This window comes from Argopecten irradians, chromosome 15 (genome assembly GCF_041381155.1).
Source record: "Argopecten irradians isolate NY chromosome 15, Ai_NY, whole genome shotgun sequence".
Classification (NCBI taxonomy): domain Eukaryota; kingdom Metazoa; phylum Mollusca; class Bivalvia; order Pectinida; family Pectinidae; genus Argopecten; species Argopecten irradians.
Window position 1 is genome coordinate 6,251,800 of NC_091148.1, and position 27,635 is coordinate 6,279,434.

Genomic DNA, 27,635 nt, shown 5'->3' on the forward strand with positions numbered 1-27,635 from the left:
ATCTAGTACTGTACTAATTCCTGTCGTCAGTTATAAATCATTTCTATTATAGTATCTGCTAACCATTCGTATTCATTATCAATATTTAACACTTCATAAACTAGCCAGTATCCTACATATTGATTGTTAATACATATTGACATATTACATATTAATATTTATATCATTTAAGCATTGATGTGACTACAAAGAAATTTTGTTAGCAAACTATGTGAATCCGCGTAGAGGATTCTCACAAAAGTTTGCAAACAAAATTTATTTCATACCTCTTTAAAATTAAAAAATAGTTACATTAATGCTTATGATTAATTTTTCAGACTACTTTTCAGATAACATAAAATACGTTTAAATGTACGAATCTATTGATTTTACAACGAATTATTTTTCTTAATCAATCCGCAGCGTCAACGTCTCTATTGTGACGTCATGAATACGTCGGATTTTCGCGCCATTTTCGTATATTTTCTCTTGCTAGACTTGTTCACTATACGCAAGTACTAGCCGATTTTGTTTACCATAACTGCATGGTAACATTGAACCTTGAAATCGCGTATGAAAATGTTTAAGTTCTGATCTGATTAAACAAAATTATCTCTGAAATTTACTTTGTTTGCCATGTTTATTTTACCCTAAAATATTGAACTTTTTTGCCGTCGCGGATAAATAATTCTATCTTACGCGAAGAGTCATTATTCGCTGTTCAATTGAGTAAGCTCCTCCCACTTTTGACCGACAATTGTTGAATAATTACGTCACTTTCAAATGACGATTTTATTGCATAAAATATAAATAAAAAGTCGTGTGAGTGTAAATATAGGGATTGGATTTCGCTTTTATGTTAACCATGTTTGTATGGAGCAATTCCTCTAGGAATATATTCAATATGGGAATTGCTCTATACAAGCATGGTTAACATAAAAGCGAAATCCAATCCCTATATGAAGAAAAATAATCTGCCAATCAGATATTTTGATTTAGTATGAAACCAAATAAAAATTGATTATATCTGTGTCATTAAATAAGTATTTGTTTACTAGTCGTATTATTTATGTATATCAATATCGAATGTAAGAACTAGCAGCGTGCATATGTAATTAAAGTTTTTGATATTTTTAATTTCTTTTTAATTAAAGTTATAATGTCAAGTCATATTCTCAATCAAAATTTAACATTTTATAAGCAAGCCAGTATCATACCTGTGGATTATTGATACACATTAAAATTTTGATATTTTTTAATGATGGAAAAGTATTTGATGACCAGTCGCATTCCATATCAATATTTAACATTATATAAGCAAGCCAATATCCTACCTGTGGATTGTTGATACATATTGAAATTAAATTTGAAATTATTTTTGTTTCCCGGCCGTATTCACTATCAATGTTTAACATTGTATAAACTATCTCATATCATACCTGATGATTGCTATACAAATTCATAAAGTTAAATCTATGTAAGGAAACTGTATTATCATACAGATAACTCTTATCAATGTCAGTTCACCTACCACATGACCATATAACGTAATCTATTGCGACCTACCCTACTTAACCAAAATGAACTCATCCATCGTGATCGTATACATCCATGTGGGATATTTTATTGTGTAGATTTGGGTAGGATATGTATCCTGGTCTCGTGGTTTCGTTCTCATGACCAGATCAAACTGGTCTGATGATCTACCTAAATAAAAGGTCTGATCTGGCGATATCATAGTGTGTTTCGGTGGAGTGCTTGACAAGGTGAGTTTTGTGTCCTGATTGTTTTTAAACCAGCTTACTTTAGCGGTGATTTATTTTCGCTTTTTCTAGTCTAATGCCAACTTTAGTTTCGGCGATTTAATTCTAGTTTACCCGTCTTACGGATTTTCCCTTTAATTTAATTAATAGAGGGACAATGTTCTTTTCTGAAAAACAGTTTCATGGAAGTTAATTTCAGGAGTTTCTAATTACTAGCGAAATACGAGAAATTTAATAGCAAGCCTAAATTTGTCATTTTACAGTATATAGAAATCACATGAAAATATAAGGAAAGTCTTACAGTTCAATGATTGCAAAATAGATATTTTTCATTACCTCTTTTATTTTAATGTTTCGGATTCCCTTCCTCTATCTTTACTTTGAAGTATCACTGATGAATAAACAATTATAGTCTGGTTAACAATATCAACAATGTTATGTAGCTGATGAATTCTAAGTACAAATATGTTTTGAAAATACATAACGTATTACATCTCAAAGAGACGTATTTATTTGTTTTCTCCTTTAAATGGACCAAAGACTTATGACCAAATTGCTAGCATGAATTATTTTATAGTCTCAGATTTAATAGCAATTTACTCAAACAGTTAATATCATAAAAGGAATTGTGTAAAGCTGTTTCCACGGCTGCCTTCACAGCTGCCCATATACTTAGCTACGGATATTTGAGCCCTCTTAAGATTCGCTGTCATATGACATTGGATGTTTGTGCCTCATTGACAAACGCCGTCCTCATATAACCCTAACTGTTTGTATTTTATATATAACTATTTCAAGATTGATTAAAATAAATGAAAATATCATACTTTTTTATTTCTCTTCTTAAAATCACATTTTACTTTATATTCTATGATTTTTATTAGAAAACAATCTGTGATTTTTGTAGATGAAGTTTCTGGCAGTTCTTTGTGTGTTGGTTGTGGCGTCATGGGCCAAGCCCAGCGACGACTTAGCCACTCTGTTGACCTCTGACCTTGACCTGATGGCAAAGTATATCAACTCAGTCGGTACAACATGGAAGGTGAATATACTCTACATTGTTCAATTGGTCATGGTATCAACATGTCGTGTCATATCTAAAACGAAAATATTTCACACCAGGGTTGTCGATAACATTCCAGCGTTATCAAAACTGATAAATAGGCAACTTCAGTACTAACAGTACTAATATAGTGTTCTTTTCTCTTCTGTCTAAACTGGCTGAAAAAAATTCTACACCTTATTGTTAATCACTATATGCCGGCGATATTTTTGTTTTCGAATTATATCGTGAAATACCTCAAACGCGAATTGTAACAGATTACGTATATCGCGAATGATGGTTTTAAACTTTATTTCAAAAATCTAAACATAGCCAACAGCGCTTGATCTCTAATCAATTAATCAACGTTAACATTTGATGTAGTGTATGAGAAAACAAAGCAGTTTCCAATAAGTTAATCTACAGTATCTTAACAGAAATCAACTGGACTTTCATCCCGTTTTACATAACTACTGATACTGTAAATGAGTTGTATTCTGTAGTAAATTATTTTCGCGATTCTGTGTTTATGTTAACGGCATGTGATGCACAAAATAATACATATTTTACCATTGTCTTTCGGGACTTTTAACGCTGTCTTTATGTTACCATAATATAGCATAAGCTTAACCTTCACCTTTGACCCACAGGCCGGTGAGAACTTCCGTCACGTTCGTAAGGAAGATCGAGTCCAGTACGCCAAGACAATGTGCGGAACGCTTCCGACTCCGGAACACATGAAACTCCAAGAAAAACACATGCACATTCCTGATGACCTTCCGACAAACTTTGACTCTAGAACACAGTGGCCAAACTGCCCGACCCTGAAGGAAGTTAGGGATCAGGGGGCCTGCGGGTCATGCTGGGTAATTATAACTTTGACTAGATAATATTTCTGAAAGAAAGGAAACCTTTAGATGCATTACCAAACAATTGTTGTCAATATCCGTTAGTTGCATTTTTTTCTATTTTTATATAAGTTATGAGCTTTGCTCTTAAAGTAAATTTGTCAAGTATTGTGAAACATTAAAATTTTTAAGTCTATTGTAAATACATAAAAACAATTGCTGTTTATTATTTATACTGATTGCTACCTCAAACATCATTGATATCACATTTATACAAATGAGGAAGTTTCTAAGCAAAAAATAAATAATTATATGAAAAACTGTAGAATACAAAAATAGAATGCAGATAAATTGGTACATGTACCTATATTGAATTATTTTTATGCGTCAGTTCTTTAATTAATTCATGCTGGCTATAGGGTGACATTGTTTTGCTTCAATATGATTGGTGAAACTGAATTGATTAAATTATACGCTATTAGTTGTCATATGACTATTTTAGTGTTCACGTCAAAGTATTTTATTAAAAAAACATAATTAAAGAATCACATATCGCAACAGCTCCTATCAGTTACCTCATAAACAAAATTTGTTTATTAAATGACCATACAGTGTCCCTGGCAAAACTAAATAAAAAAATTAACTGACGATATTACTGAGACGTCATGCTTCCGCTTGTTAATGGTAAGTTGACTGATTTGTTCAGGCTTTCGGAGCTGTTGAAGCTATGTCTGACAGAATCTGTATCAAATCTGGAGGTAAATCAAACTTCCACATCTCCGCCGAGGACCTGACATCATGCTGCAAGACCTGTGGCAACGGGTAGGTATCAAAACATGTAACCCAATCATAAGGACTAATCCCCGTACCATGTGATACCTAATAATGTTTGTGTGGGGCTATTGTTTCCTTTGGTTATGCCATGAGTTAAACGATGATATTCAACACAAACGCTTTTGAAGGATTACAAAACATTGCGTTCCATTACCACTGAATATATTAGTACCGCACAAACGTTATCGGATATCTAGACTTGGTCAATCCTTTTTATATGTTGACTCCGTGCAGGGTCATGCACGTGTGGTACCATATGTTGGATATTTTATTCAACTTTGAACTTCAGTGTCATGTATCAGGTTAAACACTTCAATGAACACATCGCAGACAATAAGTAAAACTCACTCACCTCAAGCACAACCAAACACGGAGAAAATAAAAGATAAAAATAGGCTTATAATACCACCAAAAACATACAAATAAAAATATAATTATCCAATAATTATCTAAAAAATTTTCTTTTGTTTTTGTATTAAGAGAGTTTACTTCTTAGTAGAGTTATCTAGTCTGCGTATAAGTACGTAGATTTACTTTGGTAGAGTTAGTTAATTGTAAAGGTCCCTCATTGATATTTATTGTTGTATAGTTTATTCATTGAAAAGGTCACTAATTAATGTTTATTGTTGTATAGTTTATTCATTGTAAAGGTCACTAATTCATGTTTGTTGTTGTAGAGTTTATACATTGTAAATGTCACTAATTCATGTTTGTTGTTGTAGAGTTTATACATTGTAAAGGTCACTAATTAATGTTTATTGTTGTAGAGTTTATACATTGTAAAGGTCACTAATTAATGTTTGTTGTTGTAGAGTTTATTCATTGTAAAGGTCACTAATTAATGTTTGTTGTAGAGTTTATTCATTGTAAAGGTCACTAATTAATGTTTATTGTTGTAGAGTTTATACATTGTAAAGGTCACTAATTAATGTTTATTGTTGTAGAGTTTATTCATTGTAAAGGTCACTAATTAATGTTTATTGTTGTAGAGTTTATTCATTGTAAAGGTCACTAATTAATGTTTATTGTTGTAGAGTTTAAACATTGTAAAGGTCACTAATTAATGTTTATTGTTGTAGAGTTTATTCATTGTAAAGGTCACTAATTAATGTTTATTGTTGTAGAGTTTATTCATTGTAAAGGTCACTAATTAATGTTTATTGTTGTAGAGTTTATACATTGTAAAGGTCACTAATTAATGTTTATTGTTGGAGAGTTTATTCATTGTAAAGGTCACATATTAATGTTTATTGTTATAGAGTTAATTCATTGTAAGGTCACTCATTAATATTTATTGTTGGAGAATTATACATTGTAAAGGTCACTAATTAATGTTTGTTGTTGAAGAGTTTTTTCATTGTAAAGGTAATTAATTAATGTTTATTGTTGGAGAATTATACATTGTAAAGGTCACTAATTAATGTTTGTTGTTGAAGATTTTTTCATTGTAAAGGTAATTAATTAATGTTTATTGTTGGAGAATTATACATTGTAAAGGTCACTAATTAATGTTTGTTGTTGAAGAGTTTTTTCATTGTAAAGGTAATTAATTAATGTTTATTGTTGGAGAATTATACATTGTAAAGGTCACTAATTCATGTTTGTTGTAGAGTTTATTTATTATAAAGGTCACATATTAATGTTTATTGTTGAAGAGTTTATTTATTTTAAAGGTCACTAATTAATGTTTATTGTTGTAGAATTTATTTATTTTAAAGGTCACTAATTAATGTTTATTGTTGGAGAGTATACATTGTAAAGGTCACTAATTAATGTTTATTGTAAAGTTTATTTATTGTAGGGGGTCTTTATTGTAGAGATAACTTTTAATCTGTTGTAGAATATACAACAATGACGTTTTAACACAACAATCAGTTCAGTTCTTTATTACTTTAAACCAATTGGTTTATCAATCGCACACATATGAAAAAGATATTTTTCGAAAAACAAATAAAATCTATCTATCTATATATACAAAAACGTACAGGTTTTGACGAATTTGTTATCGAGATAAACAACTACTTATTTGTTGAATAGATGTAACGGCGGATTTCTCGAGGCTGCCTGGTCTTACTATGAACGTACTGGATTGGTAACTGGAGGACAATACAACAGCAAACAGGTAATGTAATGGAGGACCGTATGACGACTCCTTAATTCCGCAATCAATACTGTATGGGTTTTAATTTTAGCGATGCTCTTATTTTATTGGTATTGTACTTTTAGCGGTGTTCTAATTTCATCAGTGTTTTACTTTTATTAGTGTTCTAATTTTATCGTTGTTCTAATTTTAGCGGTTTTTCTAATTTTAGCAGTTTTCTAATTTTAGAGTCTATTGCACTCTTGCCATTGCGCTATTTTAAGTACAGAGTTAAATTTGTTGGAGATGATATTCTGTATACACTTATACTATGAAATATAGTGTTTGATCGATTTTGAGATTACCTTATTACCGTATATCCGGTTAATTTTGCGGTGATAATCTTTTTTTGCGATTTCGCCGACATAGCTATGATCAGAAAAAAAGAACCGCGAACTACTGAGAAATCATTCATTTATATATATCGTATCCTTAAAGTCAGATCGGGTAATTTTAAAACAGATCAAATTTAGTGTCCTCGTTTTTGTTTAGTTCAAATCACAAAAATATTGTCTCGCGAATGTAGCGGGCTATACAGTATGTCAATAGTCGCTCAGAGTGTTAAACATTGAATGGGCTTATTTAAAGGCCCAATACATGTACCTTTCCGAAACGGATTTCGATTTTATAAAATGGGATTGTAAAACGAGATTTGTTAAGTTGCAAAAGTTATTAGTTTACTGTTATATTGTACAAATCATCAACTTCTGAACAATTTTGTTAATATAAATTAAATGTTAATTTCCAAAACGGTTGTATGGTGTTTCAGGATGTCGTGCTAGTTACCGCGCGTTAGTTGACTATCACAGCGCAACATGACAAAACAGCGAAATGAATATTCACTTCTAACATAGATTACACAAAGATTCTTGCATTGTTGGGTGTTGTAACCTTTTTAGGCCATCAATATAAATTTTGTTATGTTTAATGTTGTTGGTTTTTAAGAAACTTTGATATCTTGTTTCGGAAAGGAACATGGCCTTTTAGTACAAGTATAGGACTTTTGAACTTTGAATTTTATTTTCAACAATACATTATGCGTGAAATGTATTAACTCAGATGAATTAGTGTTCAAAAAGGAACACAAATATATATCATCACATGATTAACGTTTTATTCACGTTACCATACAGGGATGCCAGCCCTACCTGGTACCGTCATGTGATCACCACGTGGTAGGAAAGGAACAGCCATGTGGGAAATCCCAGAGGACGCCCAAATGTTCCCGAAAATGTGAGGCCGGGTACAATGTCACTTATGAGCAGGACAAGCACAAGGGTAAGTAAGAACTAGAAAGTTCGCCAAATATTAGGAATTTCTTTTTAAATTTCTAAATGCTGCGTGATATTTCTATACAAATTAGTTATTTTGTGTTTTATTTAAAGGGACAATTCAGTCTAAGAGAACATTAAAATTTGTACATATATCAGGAAAAATCCAGTTCTAATGGAAATTAGATCAGTCGGTTTTACTGTAATATGCCAGAAAAGCCCATGGTTGTGACATATGTGTAGATGTTCAAACTCGCTCGCTGTCCGCACATTGTGGTCGAACTTCTTGTATGGCGAACCCTGTCCCCTGCACGTAGAGTAATGCAACTTTTGTCTAGAACTGCTCAAATCGCTCTGAGAGTAGTGTGTTTACCTTATAAGGTGAATTGCCTTGCCTAAAAATCATTTTATCACCTTCTCAGTGGTTATGTAGTTTATTTATTTAATGTGCGTGACTTAGGCTCGGGTATGGGTACATCGTCCGTATTGTACCTGCTTAATCGTATTGATCAACGATTTGATATTTCAACGATATCAATCAAAATACTAAACAATAACTTGGAATTTGTCAATATTTTATGCTATATGTTTCATAAGAAATGTAAAACAATACATTTATGCCATATTTTGCTTCTTGCTTATGTAAAAGATTTAGCCGGAGTGTATTGTCCCTTTAAGGCTGGTTCGTGTTCAATCTGATTAAGATACAGATCCTTATAACCACTCCGTTCAATAGAGGCCTCTTATCAAACGTAGTGATAATAAGGATCTGTTTTTTAATTAGATTGATTCGTATTTATTCAAATGTATATTCACATTAATTGCTACAATATATTCCTCGAGGAACCTTTTACTCTTGGAAATCAATACGAAACTGCTTCCGTGAATCTAATGAATATCATTAATTATACACGCAAATGTTATTACAACATGAAGATATTTTGTTCTTCTTGAACTCGTCAGCAATGCTGGAGACCTAGATCGAATGCTGAAAGATTGCGACAGTATGCATTTCAAAATTAAATTGAAATAAACTATGTACAATATAATACAAATTAAAACCAAAATGAAATATAATTATATATATATATATTTCTATCCAATGAGTGATTATTAATATACAGAATAGAATTTCATATCCTGATGCTAACCATCTGTAGGTAATTCCGTATTGTTTTGTAGGTATGGCTCCCTACAGTTTACGATCAGTTGAGAAGATCATGACTGAAATCATGACAAACGGTCCAGTCGAGGCTGCTTTCACTGTCTACTCAGATTTCCTCACTTACAAGTCAGGTACGTATAAACTATGAATAATGATAAACGGTCCAGTCGAGGCTGCTTTCACTGTCTACTCAGATTTCCTCACTTACAAGTCAGGTACGTATAAACTATGAATAATGATAAACGGTCCAGTCGAGGTTGCTTTCACTGTCTACTCAGATTTCCTCACTTACAAGTCAGGTACGTATAAAATATGAATAATGATAAACGGTCCAGTCGAGGCTGTTTTTAAAGTCTACTCAGATCTCCTCGCTTATAAGTCAGGTACGTATGACCTATGAAATAATGAGAATCGATCCGGTCGAGGTTGCCTTCACTTTCTACTCAGATCTCCTCACTTATAAGTCAGGTACGCATAACCTATGAAATAATGAGAATCGGTCCGATCGAGGCTGCCTTCACTTTCTACTCAGATTCCTCACTTATAAGTCAGGTACGTATAGAGACCGCGGAACCAAATGATTTCGCGATATATTAACGTTTGCCACTGTACAAGTTAAATGGAGTTTTCAAGTCTGGTCACCTGTCACTAATTTTGAAGAATATCATCTCGCATACCTGTGAATAAAAAGAAATTAAGATCTTCTATCCTGCTAACATTTTATGCGGGGGATGCCATCTTATGTTAAATTCCGCATCAAATACTGCGTATTCATGAAATTCCAATATTGATTACCTCCCCCTGTCAGACACGCACTTGACAGAATTTTATTTTATTATTTACATTTTTTACATCTACCTGTATTGCCCAACCCATTTATATTCAATCACGTGTTACTATAAATATGAATTTATTCATTGTAGGTGTTTACCAGCACAAGACAGGTAACGCCCTCGGAGGTCACGCTATCAAACTGCTAGGATGGGGAAATGAGGATGGCTCAGATTATTGGCTTGTTGCCAACTCCTGGAACGCAGATTGGGGTGACCAAGGTATGTAATCCTGATTTTGTTTGGATAAATATGAATTTTCTGATACTTTAAATAGCACTAATGCCATTCTGATTGTTGTTTCACTCGGTCAGTTATCTATCAGAGAAACTTCCATTCTTTCTCTCCTTCAGTTACATCTAAGATAGTTACTTCCCTTTGTTTCACTTCGTCAGTTATCTGACAGATTTAATTCCCTTTGTTTCACTTAGTCAGTTATCTGACAGAGTTACTCCCCTTTGTTACAATTCGTCAGTTATCTATCAGAGTTACCCCCCTTGTTTTACTCGGCTATTTATCTAGCAAACCTACTTCGTTTCTCTTCTGACGTCTATGCGTTTTAAGGATAATAATAAACATGCTAGGTTTTCTGACATAAAAGTAAAGGAATACATCATTTCGATTTAACATTTTCATACTTTGTAATACATATTTATTTTACTTATATACACTTCTAATAAGCTAATTTAATGAACCAATATTTAAATTTCTATAATTTTATTAATTATAGGTTTCTTCAAAATCCTACGAGGCCGTGACGAGTGTGGTATTGAATCCCAGGTCGTTGCTGGTGAACCAAAACTCTAAATGACATCATTACGTCATTAATGACGTCACACATGATATTTGGATGACTTCCATTCATCCACTAAATTTTCATGGTATTGGTCGTTATTTTCAATAAATACTCTCATTGTTAATTTCTTGTTGTTATGCTGTGTTTGTACTTTAGTTTTCCATGTATTGAGTCTACGCAGTGGCCAATTGGTGAAGGTTATCCAATATATTACACTCATCTGGGTCCTGAGTACGAAACTCACTTACCAGACACTGACCGCTGTGTTTTTTTCGGGTATTCCACTATTCAAACTGCTTTATCCCTGGCTGTTTGAAAGATGTTTCTGGTAAAAAATATACAAATTTAAAGTGAATAGTCTGGCAAAGGAAGGCTAAATTCGGTAAAAAATAGTGTTAATACATCCATTATAATTTCTCATGAAATAAAAAATAGAATTTCCCGTCAAAATCGCTCTGTGTGCGAACAATTTAATTACGTCATATGAATCCTAAAACGTCCACCCGGCTGGCTTTGTCCGTGTTGATATTGCACGCAGCCTCGCTTTCAAAGAGTTAGGCGAACAATTTACACGAGGCTTTTCCATACTTTCAATGGTCAACATTGGACAACAATAGCAGAATTTGATCATCATTTTGATACGTAAAACTTTTGGAAGGACAATGAATGTTTTTAGACTCGTTTTCTTTGCCTGACCATTCTAAAGATTACCGTAATTTAGATTACAAGAGGTAATAAACCGTAATGATCACAGGACTTATATATTTATGACATATATTTTAGACATATATTTATGGTATCTGAAATTGTTATACAACATTTCATTATTTATTTCACAGATTCTTAAGTTAATTAACGCACACAAAATTAATTAAAATTGCATTTCTTGCAATTTTCACCATCACAAACTCTTATGAAACATACAATGTCTGAATATGGATGCTTATATATGATGTTTCAGATCCATGACAGCACCAATATACTATTGACATAGTGGTAAATGTCGCATGAAATATCAAACGTTTGGTAAAAACAGCCACAGTCAACGCCATGATAATAGCTTTGCGTATACGAACTTAACTAAAGTCGGTAAATATTGAAAGTTTAAAACTTGCAGAAGCGGAGAAAAATATGTAGAACACTTTAAATACTTTTTTCTATGCCAAAAATACAACAAGTCAGAGACCATACAAATTTAAGGAAGTACACTTCTGAGAAGTCTAAACTGTTTTCTCATATAGATTTTTCGAATAAGAGTTCATACCAAAGAAAGGAATGGAAGAAAATCACACAGACTCTCCCCACGTGTTCGTTGTTGACCCAATGTCGCTCAAAAATACCATTTTGATAAAATATTTGATTCTATGATAAGTTTGACACTTTAGTCACGTATACGATCAATTAAATCCGAATTTGTTCTAATGGGTTATTGGATATAGATTAATGTTTGCAGAATTTATTGTACAGTGGTTTATCTTTAGATGTAGCAATAATGTTTTACAAAAGTATGTTGTTTCTTCATCATAGCAACATATGGTACCCTTATCCCTAAGGTTTGAGTTACAAAATGCACCATTTTTTATTTTTGCGAGATTGAACCATTTATAGAAAATCCTGCATTAAACAATTTATATTATTTTGCATGATAATAAGAAAATGTTTGTTAGTTTAAATCAGATAGAAAAATGGTGATTCGTCTGCTTACTTTTTGTCCGTTTAAATATGCATTTTCCAGTAATTCAAAGTAAAACATAAAGAACGCAAATTACCCTAAAATGTCAGAAAATAACAAAAGCGTGTCAATTTACCCAGTTATGCTTAGTATTTCAAGTACAATGAACACAGTGAAGTTTCAGCAAAAAGTAGAAACAGACAGGCTTAGTGATAATTTAAGTAAAAATAAGAGGTGATAAATTTGCTGTGCTCAAAATGGCCCCCAATGGGTTATTTCGTAAAAATCGTTGTATGATAAATTCTACAAAGAAGTTCAGTCTAATTTAAGGACTCGAAATTGCTAATGGCATTTTTTGTTAAAACATTTATTTGAAAACCTCAAAACGAGACTTTAACGAGACTTCAACGAGACTGAAACTTCAAAGGTGCGTATCAATGAATTCTTTTGAAGAATGCTAACATTATGATAGTAATGTTGGCATAAAACAAATCTGATTGTATTAGAAACACATTTATACTTTAACCGTGCATGCATATATATTACATAAAAAATGTAGCTATATATGCAAATTAAACTTGTTTAATGTATTTTTACGAATGTTACAGTTACATTGCTTTAAAATTATTTAACGTTATGAAATGTATTTATAGAGCGTGAAGTTAATTCAGTTGTTTGTTTACAAGTTTTATTTCAATAGCAATACTGCAGCCGATGATGGCTTCCGTGAAGAGGTAACTGGGTGAAGAAAGATATTTATTTACGGTTAATTTTAGGACACGGCATAAAGAAAGCGCGCGCTGACCGCAAGGTCATTCTCTTACGGACAATAATGGAGGAACAAGGTATTTCATTTATATCCAGTGCCTGTTTTGAATAATCCATTGTACATGTATGTAAAAATTCTTTTCCACCACCTCCCCCTCAGACCGCCTTTTTATATGGTAAGGTGGCTGTTACGATAATGTTTTCTTTTCCACAATTGAATTCACTTAATCATTAGTAGTAATACAATTTGCTACTGGCGTTTTCTGTACCCCATCTTTAACTAGTTTAATAGTTTTGCACAAAACTTTGAAGAGTTTAGTTTTGTATTACGTATTTTCACACGTAAAATGAAACATATTGTTTTATACATAGTGATATGTATCCGTCGTTTTAATAAAACTGCCATTTTCAATCTAATTTGTTTGTCATCTATATCAATCAAGTCAATCGAGCTTGGCATGAAAGACACATATTAAGTTTCAACTGAACTCATTTATAAAGATTGCTTGACGCTCAGCTGCGACTTATCTCTATTAACCTATATCGTTATTCCCTGAATAGTAATTTGTTATTCTGTAAAATTATCAAATATGTAATTTAAAAGAAATATTGAAATCTGATCACCAGTATACACTATCTTTAGTATGTTTTATATTTCAGGTTAGTACTATTTATTAGCAGTTCTTTAAAGGTGGGATGCATTAAATGGCTTAACTCATGGAATGACCAATTGCCATCATTTGATAAATGCATACAACTAACTGTATGACAAAAATACATCGTTTAGTAACATTCGTAATTTAAAACTTTAAAAGACATTGTTATAATAAAAGTATCTAACACTGTACATATCTAATAATAGTAATTGATATGCAGCAGTGAAGTTTGTTGTTGAATAGTTTCGAACTATGTGACTGAAATGTCGTAGCGATACGTAATTAGTACAAAAGGACAGAGTGCTCTGATAAAATGACGCCCAGGTCAATCAAATAGCGAAATAATGAGATGATATTCACTGAGATGTAACGATGCAATTACTGAGCATGAAATGGCTTTCTTCATGTAATCAGCGCCATGATAACCTATCGTTCTCTCAAGTTAAGAGCGCACTCACTGTATGGTAACGAGATCCGACCCCGGTTGTTTGGTATCTACTTCCAGAAAAATCGCACCCAAAAAATGAGAGGGGTACGTGCTAAATCGCTTTAAAAACTCGATATTATTTTATTTGTTTATTGAAACCTATAAAAAATAGAACAGTGAAAGCTTAAAATTTTAATATATCCAACAATTGTATGTGAAAATTAGAAGAAAGCCTCTTTTTTATATTCAAACATGTAACCTGGATCGTATTTCCGTACAAAAATGAGAAAAATGCGTGAAAATATGAACGTATATCAAGATATCGGATGCAAATCTTAAAGATAAGATGTTGAATGAAGAATTAGGATAGAACAGAAAAACTACCTACCACTTCAAATTTATCATAAACACATCCTGTGTGTCATAATCGATGATGTTTAGTGAGCATGTTATGATTATAGTGTACGTGTTTGGTACGCACAAAATTCCGGTTTGGTATTCATTAGTAGTATACGGTTTGGTATAACAACCTGGTTAAAAATTTGAATCACAAATAAAAACAAAGGATAACTTCAGGACAGTATAATCATTTCGCACAGTCAAATTAACATATTACACAGCAAAAGCCGATACATAATTACCATCATAGAAAACAATTACATTCACATATATGTAAGTTTGTAACCCTGGTGTTTGGTAGCTGTACTACATAAACATTATGTAGCTTCGTCATATCGAAGTATATATCGGGGAAAACCGGAATAAACACCACACCCATTAACAAGTATGCAACAGTTAATTATTAAGCATTTTAGATACAATTCAAGTCTTTGACACTTTTATACTCATGCGTAATGTTAACTCATGATATTTCTTTTTTGTTATCATGTTATTTTATTCACCCCCAGGTGAGGAGACACATTATATTTGTGTTCTATTTACAGAAAAGCATTTTATTACATATAAAATTAATATTGATTTCCTTATATTGTTAAACCAATTAATTAACATTATAATTGTTCCCTTGATGTTATCTACAGGGCGAAATAAACGTTTTTTTACTCAAGTGTTCTTTGTTATTAAACAGCTTATATCCAATTCTCCATAATTTACTGACTGTGGTGTCATATCGCAATTTCAGTTGTTCAACTGCCCTACATCTATTTATTATAATAACAGCATTCCTTTTGGAAAGACCAAGGACGGATATGAAATCCTAGAAGACGTATCATCAGGAATACCTCAAGGATCCGTGCTGAGCCCACTTCTGTCCGTAATACTCGTAAACGATCAACCGGAAATAGTTATCTAAGATGTATATTTATCTGCTGATAATGCTAAAATATTCAAAATTATAATGTCGCAGCCCTTCCAGCCCGGCCACGAAGTGCGAAGCACTTCTAAGGTAACACATACATGAAAATATAAAAAAAAAAACAAATCTTGAAAGTTTAATCTAACATACTGGCAGCTTCAATTTGTGACCGCCATTTTTATACCTATTAAACATCTGTCTGCGCCCTTTAAGACCTTGTCTTCAGTCATATTATATATCCAGCAGTGCTTATGGTTATCACGTGTCCTTCCTTCCGTCTGTTTAACTGTCTGTGTTCACGTCCAAAGGTTAAAGCCATTAAATCATAAAGTGTTTCGTACGAAAGTAGTCACGTCAAACCAAAAATAGATTTCTTTCGTGCGTCCTTTTTTGATCGTTCGTTGCTTTGATCGTTTGTCCGTTCGTTCCTTCAGTAAAGCGGATTTTATTATCCCTTGCAATATTGTGCCTTTTGCTATTGCAAACTTTCCATTTTTGGTATTGTTTTTTTTTGCTATGGAAACTTGTCAAAATACCAAATTACTGTTTATTTTTATCACCAGATGTCCTTTTCCGGTTTTACAATACACACATTAATAACTCTAATTACTTTGAGCTTGATATTTGGGATTTCATACCAACTGTGAAGCATGGGGGACTATATCCCTGTTTGTGATTCAAATTTAACCAAGTTCTTATACATGTACCAAATCGTATACTAATGACTATACCAAACCGGAATTTTGTGCGTACCAAACACGAACACTCTAGTCATAACATGCTCACTAAACATCATCGATTATGGCACAAAGGATGTATTTACGATAAATTTGAAGTGATAGATAGTTTTTGTTCTATCCTTATTCTTCATTCAACATCTTATCTTTAAGAAATGCATCCGATATATTGAGATATGTTCATATTTTCACGCATTTTTCTCAGCTTTGTACGGAAATACGATAATGTTTGAATACAAAAGAGGAGGCTTTATTCTCATCTTCACATGCAACTGTTGGACAATGTTAAAATTTTAAGCTTTCAATCAATGGTCTTTTTTTATAGGTTCCAATAAACAAATGAAATAATATCGAGTTTTTAAAGCTATTTAGCACGTACCACTCTCATTTTTTTAGGGTACGATTTTTCCGGAAGTAGATACCAAACAACCGGGGCCGGTGTAACGTTGAAAATGGACCCCCGTTGAAAACTGACCTCGGGTCATTTTTCAACGTTGAAAAATGACCCCGAAAACCGCTGAAAACTGAACTTTAAACGCAGTTTTTACACCGACCAGTTGAAAATAGACCCCGTTGAAAATAAACCCCATAACAGCTCGTTTTTACACAACAACACAACACGACACCACAACACCATGAAACCACACAGCATCACACAGCACATCAACACACCAACAACACAACAACACTACACAACAACACATCACAAAACCAAACACAACAAAATAACACAACACCACACAGCACAACATCACACAACATAACATCACACAAAACAACAACGCATCACACTTAACACAACATAACCCAACACAAAACAACATTACACAACAAACACGACACAACATCACAACAAAACATCACACAACACAACAACACACAATATAACTACATCACAACACACAACCACGCAACAACAATACAACAACATCCAAAAACAACACTCAACAACACAACATCACACAAAACAACATAACACAACAGCACATCACACAACATAACACAACAACACATCACACAAACACGCAACAACAACACAACACCACCCAACAACAACAACACAACACGCCTCACAACACAACGCAACATTACAACAAAACATCACACTACAACACATAACACAGCACACAACACAACCACAACACACAACCACGCAACAACAATACAACACCACCGAAAAACAACACAACACAATAATATACAACACACGGCAACATCACACAACAACAATATATCACAACACAAAATCACACAACAAAATATCACACAACATAACACACAATAACACACACAACATAACAACACAACATCACAAAACAACACAACACGACACCACAACACCATGAAACTACACAGCACATAAACACACCAACAACACTACACAAACACATCACACAACAAAACAAAACAAACAACACAACACCACACAACACAACATCAACACAACACAACAACGCATCACACTTAACACAACATCACACAACCACACAACACAAGACAACATTACACAACAACACGACACAACATCACAACAAAACATCACACAACACAACAACACACAATATAACTACATCACAACACACAACCACGCAACAACAATACAACAACACAACAACATCAACAACACAATTCAACAACAACATGACAGTACATCACACAACATAACACAACAACACATCACACAAACACGAAACAACAACACAACACCACCCAACAACAACAACACAACACGCCTCACAACACAACGCAACATTACAACAAAACATCACACTACAACACATAACACAGCACACAACACAACCACAACACACAACCACGCAAGAACAATACAACACCACCCACAAACAACACAACACAATAATACACAACAACCCAACACACGACAACATCACACAACACAACATAACACAAAACAAAATCACACAACAAAATATCACACAACACAACCACACAACACAAACACAGCATACAACAACACACAACACAACACAACATTACATAACAACACAAAACAACATCACACAACAACACCACAAAACAAACAACACAAAAACACACAACCACAAAACAACACAACAGCACAACACAACCATACGCAGAACACAACATAACTGGTCCATACGCAGATCTAATATATAATACATGTATTCTTGAATTGCAGGGAATAAATATATATTAACAATTACAGAATACCTGACAAACATAAGATCGTTGAAAATATAATCATAAAAAATCATTAAGAAACAAATTAATAATATTCCATAGTTATAATTTTGTAACACCATCCATTGGTTCTAGTGAACACCACATAGTACAAACTTTGCATGCAGTTGATGACAACAATTCCTTTTTATTTACTACGTTACCTCAGTGTTATATAGCATTTCCTCAGTTTGAGAACAATTAAATTAACATTATCTACTCGGACGGACAAAATGACTATAGAAAAATGAAAGTTTTGTAGTGCCGTATTCTCCATAATAAACATACAAGCATCTAAACTATTTAAATGAGGTATTTGTTACTTTGATAACAATACCAAATTTCAATTCAAATCGCGGTAATTACGTGATTTAAATACCAACACAGAAGGGTCGCTTATGTAAGGAATGGCGATAACATAGTTCGAGAATCATGTTTGTGCAACAGCTATATATGTGAATGTACTAGGGTCATTTTTCAAAAGACCACCCGTTGATAGTTTGCCAAGGTCATTTTTCAACGGTCATTTATCAACAGACCTGCCGTTGAGAATTGACCCTAGACACTGTCAATTTTCAACGGCATTCGGGGCCCGTTTTCAACGTTGAAAACTGACCCGAGGTCAATTTTCAACGGAAGTCCATTTTCAACGTTACACCGGATCCCGTTACCATAAAGTGGTATTGCTGATAAATGGCCTCAGCAGCCCAGTCTCAGCAACATTACATATGCCTGAACTTATCTTACCTAGCAATATATTTGCTACTTTTCGTTGGAAAATTGGTCTATATCTTACCTTACACCATGTACATATACCTTACCAATGTACAGTAATTTCAGCAGGAACAAAACATTAGATTGTTAAGTGCCGTAGTGAACGTCGCAATTGTTAAGATAGTGGTAAATGTCCACTAATTAATCTAATTAATGTTGAATTGAGTAGACCAGTGTATCAGTGATATCGATAATGATTAAATCCCACTTCGCTCAGTACCGTACTTTCCCTGTAGCCGGGGTTTCATAGTGAGTGTCTTGCTGGATACCCTTGGCTAGCGAAGTTGATGTAAATCCGGCTAACGTGTATAGGTATCCGCTGATAATTTGGCGAGACTCGGTCCTGATATGGTTCAACCTTCGTTCGTGATTTATATCAAGGTGTAAAGTCTGCGAATTACTGTAAACAAACTTTAATTCGCGGCTACTCAATTTCGCGGCGATTTCCATTTCAAAACAAGTTCGCAAAGATTAACATTAGCAGATTTAAAAATTAATGACATTTCCTATCTATATAAATTATGTTCATGTTATTTCGCGGAGTTAAACTTTCCCGAATATACTTTGATCGCAAAATTCGCGAAAGTAAATCGCACGCAAAAGAATGTAGTTTTACAGTAATTTCTTCTAGAATTCCTACAACATCCAATTCAAATGTATTTTCATTCCATTTTAAAATAGTAAAACGAGAAACCTATCTCTGCAAAAAATGCCTTGAAATGGAAATCGCGAAATTAAGTAGCGCTAAAGAAAACTGGTTTACATTCGTGTCAGCACAGCATGTATGATGAGAAATAAATGTACAGAGTGGAGAGTGGAACACACTAAACAAGTTTAACGTTTAAAGATGTGTGAATAAAGCTGACACTGAAAGCTTAACAAGTCATGTTGAATGGAAAATACATTTGATCACTCAAGACTTTTAACATGCAATGTCAGCATACATTTACTACAGAGAGTACACTTATCGAATGTATATCTGTTTTGATAAAATGTTAGCACAAATAAACAAAAAATAACAAGATAATGTATAACTAAGTAAGGCTTCAGAAAAAAGTATACAATACTTACATGAATTTATCTCCTTAGTACATATACATGTATATATACAGGCTGGCGATAACACTCAAAAGAATATTAGTTGGATTCTTTAATGACAAGAATTTGATAGAGGCTTCTAAAGAAGAGAGTGAAAAGGAAGGAAGGAAAAAAGAGAGACGCGAAAAGAAAGTGAGAGAGAAAATGAAATGTGTGAAATAAAGAAATTCTTAAGCAAGGGGTACCTATTCAGCATGTCAAATTACATGAACCCGAATTATAAACTTGTAAAGTAATTATTTACATAGTTCGTTTTATCGTCGTGCATAAATAACTCTAACAATTATCTTAATTGTTAATTACCACGCATTATCAGAACTGATAGCACTGTATTAGAGTGATACAATCGACTAGAGTGACACAGACGCTTTGAATGTCTGTTGCTGTTTTCTCTTGTTCTAACAACAAATTTATTATGCATAGCGTAAAGTTCGGACTTCTTTAGTAGTTTTACTGCAAAGTGAAGCACTACCCACATTTATCAGTGAAAGCATTATACAGGAATCTCAAAAGACAGTGTTTATTTCGAAGTCTTCATGGATAAACCTTCCAGATGATTTACTGCTTGAACAGTATTAAACATTGGTTAAGTGCACCGAGATCATGGGAACAAAAATCTGCTTATTTTTCTATGGAATCAGTGTTTTATTCAACGCTTCCGGTTATTTTACGTCACATTGGGAGGTAACCGGATATGACGATTATCACGCAGGATTGTGGGTAGCGTGTAGAAATGGAATGTGTAAATCCACCACAAATAATCTGTGTAAGTTATTACTACCTACTCACGTTTTGATGATGTCATTAAAATGTGTGTTTTATCAGGCTGAAGCTGACTGAAGACTAAGGATAGGAGGCGGAGGTGGGTATTTACCAAAGCCAAATTATTAAGATTTTTCAGATACCGGATCTTCAACAATGATAAGATATATTTTTAAAAGTAACATAAATATATATTTTCGAAACCGAAATATATATTATGCAAGTCAATTAAAATATATGGATGCTTTATTGGCATTATGATAAACCAAAACAGAAAATGTAGAAGACTATAAATGCACTTGACTGTATGAAATCAGTCGTATACGATATTTCTACTATAAAACTGAGTATTTTTCCACTCTCAGGCAATTGTGTAAATGTACTGGGTGTTGTATAAATACATTGATATTCCACTAGTGCAATAACAACCTTTAGATTGGTAGAGATAAAGCTAGTGTTTTTTGTAATTTTTAAAAAATAAATCATTTGTGTGAAATAAATCCCATATCCAACAACCTCTATTAATCTCACACCTACTGCTAAAATAGTACTGGTTTATGACATGCAATACTTTCGTGTCGTCTGTGGCTACCCATACATTACAGCTTCATGATGTCATTGGGTCAATAAAATTGCTAATTTTACGGTAGCACTATTATAGTTGATTTTTTTTAAAGTAGGCAAGTTTTAGTATAAAGAATGCAAAAATCTGAATATGTTTTAAAAACCATACAAATTGCATGAATGGAAAACTGTCAGGATTTGCATCGGTCTAAATGGAGATATGATTACTCTACCCCCGGAATGACAAAATGTTTGTGACCCGTGGGTAGAATATCCCATTCTTTCATATCCATATTATTATATGACCTACGAGTTGTTCTGCTGATGTCATTATCTGATCAGATTGGATATTTCAAATTCTGCTAACGTCACTTCACACGTAAACTATATAACTGCCATGCAGTTGAGACTATGATATAAATCTTAATTAGGCTTGATCAATTATGTATGACGACAATAGCTGTTGATTGTTGAATATATTTCAGGTTATTTTGAAGCAACGCAGGTGCTCGAGACCCTATCTTTAGTAACCGGAAGTCTTGGCCTTCTTCTTCTGACATTCTACTACTTCATCAGTCGGACGTCATTCGATGTTTCTCTTTGTGTGGCGAGTCTGATAGCTGTGGCATTTTCAGGTGAATGTATAAAATGAAGGTTACATAATGCGTGCATGTGTATTATCATCTTATCGCATAATCCGCCTGATAATCAATAATTTCGCCTATAAAATATTTTGCATATGTCGCTAGTGTAATTTGTAGCTCAAAAGACTTATAGACAGAAAATGGTGTCGTCTTTAGAGCTACAACTGGTGCCTATTACTGCTAATGGAGCAAAGTAATGATTATGCAAACCATTATACAACGTTTGTTGGCATTTTATCGTACTTGTTTGATATCGCCAACCTATTAGGCAATAAAACTGAACCACATAAAATATCAAATTCTCTTCGAGGCATTATTTTTTTTACGTAATACATATGGAGGTCTTTCTGAAGGGTATTTATACGCCAAGTCCACAAATTGTGAATTTGACGTCTTGTGAGCGGTACGGTAGATATTAAGAATGGTAGTTATGTTTGTTTTGGACAAAAATAATATGTAAATGCATGTATACCCCATTAAATAATTGGAAACCTACAAAAAAGTATAGAAAACTGTGCCCGAGTGATTTTCAGAGGCAGCGCTCCACTACAACACATAGGGACCAATTCGTACCCGGCCGAAAGGTATAGTAGGCCAGGTACGTATATTCGTTCTAATGTCGCTAGTGTAATTTTACCACAACTATTTTTATTCGACATTCATCGCAACGCCATAACGTGACACAAATACACAATGACGTGAAGTCAGGATTCTAGGACGTCGACTCGTGACAAAATAGCGGTCTTCTATGGATGTTTGCAACATATCTGAAACAGTATATACCCGATAGACTAGCTGGTGACCAAATTTTGTCAGTATATATTTATTCTTTCCTTAAAAACAAAAAAGCATTCGTATTGAATATCATCTCCAAAAAAGAATGTTTTTTAAATGATTTCTGATCCACGTGATCCCAGTAAATAAAATATACTTAGAAAAATATATACGTGTATGATCAGACTTTTTGTAAGAATTTAAATGTCAAATAATATATTCAGATGAAAGTGCATTTTAAAACCAAGTTCACGAGTAAGATCATATCTAACAGCTGTTGTCTCTTTTTACTCATTTTGTCATTTTTCTAGACCCATATATGTGTTCAAACAATTATCCTACATCGTACAATTAAATGTTGTTTTGTTTGCGTTCGTTTTAGGTTGTTGTGCTTTACTCGCCGTGATTATCTACGGATGTAAAACGTCATTTGCGCTCTCATGGTCATTCGCCCTCGCTGTAATTGGTGGATTATGTTACGGAATTACAGCGATTCTATTGGCTGTTTATCTGATCAACAGTTCCGATAAATACAAAAAATACAGAGACTCACACCAAGGACCTGTACAACATTATGTCTAAGCGCATCTTAATTAATATTGAATCTAATTAATCTTAAAATATTTCTCTGTTTTGTATGTTTGTTGTTGGGTTATTGGTTCTTACTAGATTTAATAGTTTTCGCTTTCTCTTCCTTGTCATTGGTTTACTTAAGATTTTAGTCTACATTAGCATCATATTTGTCCTCTTATTATTTCTCAATGTTTATGTTTTTTTTAAAAATCGAATCTAGTCTGAAAGGAGCTCTTTTTGTACATGCTGTAGACACTAGTTGACAATGGCCTGGTTATTTGGTAAAATATCTACTGAACCATGTGCACTTACTAAACCAAAATAAACTTTTTTTTTTGCTTTTTGCAAATAATTTCAAACAACACAACAATTATCGAGTCAACAGAAATACCTTATGTTAGGCTCGATCACTTACTTTGTTTTTTGGTGTTTTTACAAAAAGTATTTCATATATGCATTCCATACAGGACCTAATGTCATGGAATTTCTTTCGGAATGCGATTAATTATTTTTAATATTTTTATTTTGAAGTAAAAATAGAAACTCAAACTTTTCAATGATGGTAACTGAAAAAAAACCTAAATCGTTTGCTCCTGGTTTTCACAGAGAAAAAATACACCGTTTGTCAGCGGTTGAGCATCATTTAACAAGAGCTAATAAACCAATGCGTCCATCTACTAAGTCTAATAGTGAGGACAAATGAAAGTGGCATGATTACCTCAGTGCAGTGAATATAATTCACGAAAGATAAATACTCCACTTTGATATGTTTTATATTTAAAGGTAATACGATCGTTTATTATGTGTCATAAAAATAAATTTTGAACGTGGTATTTCTCGTCAGGAGACTTAAATGTGGCAGACTACTCTACGCGGTTTTATACCGACAGTTATACCGAGCTATATGATGGTCCTGTTATAAACGTAAACAAACAGACGGCCAGGTACACATTTTACAGGTATGATTTGTTACCTCATGTTTCGTCATTATGTAACCCAGGAAGTATTAAGAATTGTGGTCGCCATGTTGAAAATATCTAGGTGTGTATATAGAAGCGTGCTGACTGTCACACAAACTACATTATCTTTCCCTGGTGAAGTTTGATAATGACGTCACGGAATCCGGTGTCAGAATGTACCCGTCATCCCGGTAAAGGCTTTGTTTATGTGTGTGGTACGTGTAACAATGCTCTGATCGTGCTGGATCGTCATAATAAACGAGACCTTGACAGACTAACGGAGTATGTATCGAGACAGAAAACTATAATTCAACAGTATGAAGCGAGCCTTTTCTCAAGTTGTATTTCGAAAGTAGAGAGTGATATTCAAGCAGCTGGAGAAAATTTCAAGGAAAACGGCAATGAGTTTAGTGAGACAATCGATCACATCAGACATCAGGGGGATAGGATAAAACGTGAAATCGACAAACGCATGGACAGGTTAGTGAAAGTCTGTAAGAACTTAGAGAAGATGAATTCTGATATAAAAGAGAGGAACGATGATGTGTTAACAGAATATCTGAGAGAGAAAATAAAGCCACAACTAGGCAAAGGTCGAAGTACTCAGACTTCCGGTACCAAAGATGACGTCATAGAAGTAGCGGAGGAATTCCCGAGTGATATACCAACAAACCCGCCAACAATTACAGCGATGAAGTGGGCTATATTTAAACCTGGGATAATTTCTAACACCGTCCTGAACCGGATGTTAGGTACTTTATATTTTTGACGGAGAAAACCAGTCGTTCCAGTTTTTTCCACAATAGACAGTTACATCAAGTTTCCGACCGTCATTGAATTACAGCGTGTCATCCATCAACAAAGTTTTGGTATCGTGCTGGAATGAAGAAAATGTATATACAATGTAGATCAGAGATGAATAAAACACAGAAAAAGATGGAGTGTAAGGTCAAGGTTGAACCATAGCCGTCTCATTGAATTCGGGGATACTATAGTTCTGTGTGAAGATTACAAATTATCCTAGTGATGAGGATATCATACATTATATCGCATATCTAGCAGACACATGGTCGGTGTTATCGTCAATGGGACGAAAGTCACACCATGCCGGTAACGGAATAGAGTCAGGATATATGATTATTCGTTTTAGAAGCACATGTGGTGTACGGATGTTTTCTTAAGTCATTACGAACCAGAAACACACATAAAAATATAATGGCGTTAAATTTTGACCGGCTAACATGTACACTAATTAAGGTAACTAATTGAGTTGTATGTAGACAGGAAGGGATGGTTACACCTGGATGTAGCTGAGTCTGATTGTGTCGGTGTATCGTAAACCTTGAAAAACAAGTTATTGTGATGAGAAACAGACATTTGAAATTTAAACTCAATTGTCTGTACTATATTAATACTATAAATGAATTTTTAATAAGGAAGACAAATAACGAACCAATAAATGTTGTACATTGTAACACTTTTATTTCAAGATATTTTATTTTTATTGCTTGACATAAAATATCAGTCCGATAACGGGATATAAAAAATGTGTGCACTGTTGCGTTTTATGGCGAGTACCATAAATAGGATGTAAATACATTGAGAGATATTACAGTTTGCGAAATTAATGACATTTATTGTCTCATTTCTTATGCAGAAATGAATTATTTTAAACAAAGTACTACACATATATTGCCAAAATATTGAACATTATGTGCCAAATTTCCAAAAATTTATTACATATGAATGATAGCCCAATTACAGGTGATTTGTTTAGAAAATTATCAAAATCAATCTCCTAGTAACTGATTTTATACCTTAGAAACCGAAAACCAACCATCATTTCGATCACAGAAAACAGACATGTTTTGACCTAATTACATGTATATTTTCAAAAGGCATACATGATAATTCTGAAGTTTATTCAATATGTCTTATAAAAAAAACCACAAAAAAAAACCATTTATAAAACCATATTTGGGAAAAGACCGATTTGATACTATTTATTAACTATTTATTTTATAGCTAAGATCATGACTGTAATTAACTTGCCCTCGGGTTTCCATAAAATGACCAAAATGTGTTTAGCGCTATTTTGACAAAATATGTATCTTTAAGTATTATAAAGCACCCCGCTATACATAAATAGTGTAATTAACGGTAAAATAAGAGGAATTAAAATGCGATCTGCTTTTAAACTTGAAGTTCTGGCTGCTGCAAAACGAGGTATTATTTCATATCTGACCATATGACCTTTGACCCCTAACTTTGACCCCATCACATGGTCAATGTGACACCATCATTTTTCCGAAAGAGGGTGACCTACTGAACATTTTGGTATATGTGTCAAACTTCATCAAGAAGTGCCCACGGAACCCTCGAAACCCGACATAATAAGGAAAAAGTAATTGCTGATTAGAACATTTATGTACATTCGATCTATTATATTATTAGAAACTTTTAAATACAAACTCTCGCTAAGTCATTTTAATATTCCCCATTGCGAAACATGGTTTCGGTTGCGAGTTGAATCCATTATGGGGACAAAATGTAACTCGGTGATCATCTGACGTTAATATATGTATCACAAGGAAATTTTGTGATAAAAAGCGTAGTACTAAAATTGAATTTGAACTGTTCAAAATACGTTTACTCATAAGACTCTTCGTAAAATATATTTCTAAGACATGACAATAGCTAGTATTCCTATTGTTAATATCAACAATGTATATAATAAGAGTCCGGAAGTCCAGCTTTACTGTACATGTCAACATTGATCAATTGAACAATTTACATCAGTTATGGTACTGCTTGGAAGCTACTTGTTTATCTTAACATTTGTACAAATACATGTATAGGTTGAGTCCATCAAGATAATGTCTGCAAACTGCCAGGGTTTAAGGGATAGAGTTAAACGTAAAGATGTTTTTTCGTATTTCAGAAATCAGAAACACAATATATGCTGCATACAAGATACACATTTCACAGAAGACATTGAAAATATTGTAAGGGCAGAATGGGGGTATAATTGTTACTTTAGTT

The 27,635-nt window shown here is 33.4% G+C and overlaps 2 protein-coding genes across 2 annotated transcripts; both read left to right on the plus strand.

Moving 5' to 3' along the window:
* Window positions 1-1,615: 1,615 nt before the first annotated feature.
* Window positions 1,616-10,792, plus strand: LOC138308956 (cathepsin B-like). Its single transcript, XM_069250016.1, has 9 exons — window positions 1,616-1,745; window positions 2,650-2,784; window positions 3,435-3,650; window positions 4,339-4,454; window positions 6,504-6,588; window positions 7,740-7,884; window positions 9,060-9,173; window positions 9,966-10,094; window positions 10,603-10,792. The coding sequence occupies exons 2-9, from the start codon at window positions 2,650-2,652 to the stop codon at window positions 10,677-10,679; spliced, it is 1,017 nt and encodes a 338-aa protein (XP_069106117.1). The 5' UTR covers window positions 1,616-1,745; the 3' UTR covers window positions 10,680-10,792.
* Window positions 10,793-20,691: 9,899 nt separating this feature from the next.
* On the plus strand, window positions 20,692-26,571 carry LOC138308963 (uncharacterized). The gene is made up of 3 exons (XM_069250028.1): window positions 20,692-21,083; window positions 22,129-22,278; window positions 23,444-26,571. The coding sequence occupies exons 1-3, from the start codon at window positions 20,921-20,923 to the stop codon at window positions 23,641-23,643; spliced, it is 513 nt and encodes a 170-aa protein (XP_069106129.1). The 5' UTR covers window positions 20,692-20,920; the 3' UTR covers window positions 23,644-26,571.
* Window positions 26,572-27,635: the final 1,064 nt, after the last annotated feature.

Bases quoted from the DNA above. Each gene is read 5' to 3' on its own strand.
- LOC138308956 (XM_069250016.1), top strand. From the start codon at position 2,650: ATGAAGTTTCTGGCAGTTCTTTGTGTGTTGGTTGTGGCGTCATGGGCC. The intron at 4,455-6,503 runs GTAGGTATCAAA...TTTGTTGAATAG, and splicing joins TGCAAGACCTGTGGCAACGG to ATGTAACGGCGGATTTCTCG. The intron at 7,885-9,059 runs GTAAGTAAGAAC...ATTGTTTTGTAG, and splicing joins TGAGCAGGACAAGCACAAGG to GTATGGCTCCCTACAGTTTA.
- LOC138308963 (XM_069250028.1), top strand. From the start codon at position 20,921: ATGGGAACAAAAATCTGCTTATTTTTCTATGGAATCAGTGTTTTATTC. The intron at 21,084-22,128 runs GTAAGTTATTAC...AATATATTTCAG, and splicing joins ATCCACCACAAATAATCTGT to GTTATTTTGAAGCAACGCAG. The intron at 22,279-23,443 runs GTGAATGTATAA...CGTTCGTTTTAG, and splicing joins GATAGCTGTGGCATTTTCAG to GTTGTTGTGCTTTACTCGCC.